General features: G+C 55.3%; 2 protein-coding genes across 2 annotated transcripts in view; one reads left to right on the top strand and one right to left on the bottom strand.

Moving 5' to 3' along the window:
• Positions 1 to 1,824, bottom strand: part of EMH_0052650 (uncharacterized protein) — a gene marked incomplete at both ends in the record, with an annotated part of 3,507 nt that extends 1,683 nt beyond the window's left edge. The window contains 3 exons of the mRNA XM_013496899.1: positions 1 to 981; positions 1,147 to 1,419; positions 1,546 to 1,824. The exon at positions 1 to 981 is cut by the window's left edge and continues 1,683 nt beyond it. Of these exons, the coding sequence (XP_013352353.1) occupies positions 1 to 981; positions 1,147 to 1,419; positions 1,546 to 1,824 (1,533 nt within the window). The remainder of the gene's footprint in view (positions 982 to 1,146; positions 1,420 to 1,545) is intronic.
• Positions 1,825 to 1,993: 169 nt separating this feature from the next.
• EMH_0052640 (uncharacterized protein) overlaps positions 1,994 to 2,500 on the top strand; it is a gene marked incomplete at both ends in the record, with an annotated part of 1,968 nt that continues 1,461 nt past the window's right edge. The window contains one exon of the mRNA XM_013496898.1: positions 1,994 to 2,011. Coding sequence (XP_013352352.1) covers positions 1,994 to 2,011 — 18 coding nt within the window. The remainder of the gene's footprint in view (positions 2,012 to 2,500) is intronic.

The following is a 2,500-nucleotide window of genomic DNA, read 5'->3' as shown; positions in this document are numbered from 1 at the left end:
ACTGCTGCTGCTGCTGCTGCTGCTGCTGCTGCTTTCATTGGTAGCAGAAGGAGCTGCTGCTGCTTCTGTTGCTGCTGCTGCTGCTGCTGTTGGTCCTGCTGCAGCACCAGACTCGGGGCCCCCAATCATCTGCTGCTGCTGCTGCTGCTGCTGCTGCTGCTGTTGCTGCTGCTGCTGCTGCTGCCATTGCTGGTATAGAGTTTTGTTGCCGCAGTTGCAGAGGGGGGGTAGGAAGCTCAAGACCCCAGCATGAGAGAGAGGGAGAGGCGGCAGCGCTCTCTGCTGCTGCTGCTGCTGCTGCTGCTGCTGCTGCTGCTGCTTGAGCTCTGCTTCTTGTCTGCGGAAATACCGCTGCTCCCAGCAGCGCAGCATATTGTCTGCTGCTTCTGGTTCGGGGGAGAGGGGAGAGCAGCAGCCAGCCATGGGTCCTGCTGCTGCTGCTGCTGCTTCTGCTGCTGCTGCTGCTGCTGCCGGCGGGCAGACGCTTGAAGCAGCACCAGCAGCAGCTGCTGCTGTTGCTGCTGCTGCTGCAGCAGCAGCACCAACCTTCTCTGCTGCTGCTGCCTCGGGAAGAGCAGCACACAACATATTCACCTGCCGTACGCACCGCAGCTCGCACTTGCTGCTGCTGCTGCTGCTGCTGCTGCTGCTGCTGTTCTCAGCAGCAGCAGCAGCAGCAGCAGCAGCAGCAGCAGCAGCAGAGCAGCAATATGCTGTTTGTACAGCCTGAGGGTTTGTTATAAACTCCCAGCTGTCTCCATACTCAGCTACTGGGGGGGCCCATAGATATCTTTCCTGCTGCTGCTGCTGCAGCAGCTGCTGCAGCTGCTCTTCGTGCTGCTGACGCTCATCCTTACCCTTCTCTGCTGCTGCTGCTGCTTCTGCTGCTGCTGCTGCTTCTGCTGCTGCTGCTGCAACAGGAGACCAACTTGCTGCTCCTAAAACGCCATGCTTCTGCTGCTGCTGCTGCTGCTGCTGCTGCTGCACAGCCCAGCAGCAGCAGCTGCTGCGTGAATCCCTCTGGCCTGTTGAGTGACAGAGGCAGCAACAGCAACATTTATAAACAGTTCTGCTGTTCTTGCTGCTGCTGCTGCTGCTGCTGCTGCTGCAGCTGCGCTGGAGACAGGCAGCTGCCTCACCCGTTACGGTGTAGACATCGGCTGCTGCTGCTGCTGCTGCTGCTGCTGCAGCAGCAGCTGGATCACCTGTTGCTTCTGCTGCATCTGCTGCTGCTGCTGCTGCAGGTGCTGCTGCTGTTGCTGCTGCTGCTCGCTGCTGCTGCTGCTGCAGCTGCTGCGGCAGCGCCAGCCACTGCAGCACCTCCACCCCAAAGGAAACACCGGAGGCCCAAGCAGCAGGCAGCTGCAGCAGCAGCGGCTCCTGCTGCTGCTGCTGCTGCTGCTGCTGCTGGTCTTGTTGCTGCAGCAGCAAACACACAGACAGACCCTATTCACTCTCTAGAGCGGATCCAATAAGGGTTTAGGGTTTAGGGTTTAGGGTTTTAGGGTTTAGGGTTTAGGGTTTAGGGTTTAGGGTTTAGCTTACGATGATACGACGGAGGAGGGGAGGCGCTTCAATACATATTGACGGCTCCTGAAACGCGTCCCTGCTGCTGCTGCTGCTGCTGCTGCTGTTGCTGCTGCTGCTGCTGCTGCTGCTGCTGCTGCTGTCATTGGTGGTGTTGTGTGGCTGCGCTCTACAGCGCACTGGGGAAGCCATTGTTTGCTGCTGCTGCTGCTGCTGCTGCTGCAGCTGCTGTTGTTTCTGCTTCTGCAGCAGCTGCTGCTGTTGTTGCTGCTGCTGCTGTTGCTGCTGCTGCTGCATGCTGCTGCAGCCGCAGCAGCACAAACTGCAGCAACTGCTGCCAATGTATCCGTAGAAATAATTAAATGCAGCAAAAATATATTTAGTTGTGTTTAAAAAGGTTAAGTGGGGCTGCTGCTGCTGCTGCTGCTGCTGCAGCTGCTGCTGCTGCTGCTGCTGCATGCAGCGCATGCATGCTGCTGCCGCTGTTGCTCGTTGCTGTTGATGCTGCAGCAGTTTCATCTTTTCGTTTGTTTTGTCTTTTCTTTATTTATTTTATTTATATTTTTGTGCTGCAGCTAAGCTACCGAGGGATTCCGCCGTTGCTGCTGCTGCAGCTGCTGCTGCTGCTGCTGCTTTTTCTCGCCGGCACTGCAGCAGCAGCAGCAGCAGCAGAAGCTGCTGCTGCTGCAGCAGCAGGTCCTTTCTTGTTTTCTTTGGAATTCTCTGCTATTTATAAAGCTCTACTGGGCCTCACCATCTCAGCAGCAGCAGCAGCAGCAGCAACAGCAGCAGCAGCAGCAGCAGCAGCAGCAGCAGCAGCAGCAGTACAGTTTATAATCCGTTTCTTGTGATATCGTGTTTCCTTAATTTATTTATTTTATTTTTCTCTTCTCTCTGTCTTTCTTTTCTTTATTTTATTCTTTTTCTTTTTTCTTTTTTTCTTTCTTTCTTTTTTTCTTTTTTTCTCTTTATT

The sequence above is a fragment of the Eimeria mitis genome, genomic scaffold, assembly GCF_000499745.2.
Source record: "Eimeria mitis Houghton genomic scaffold, Emh_scaff2364, whole genome shotgun sequence".
NCBI lineage: Eukaryota > Apicomplexa > Conoidasida > Eucoccidiorida > Eimeriidae > Eimeria > Eimeria mitis.
Note: the sequence above shows the minus strand (reverse complement) of the source record. Positions and strands in the feature narration are given on the sequence as shown.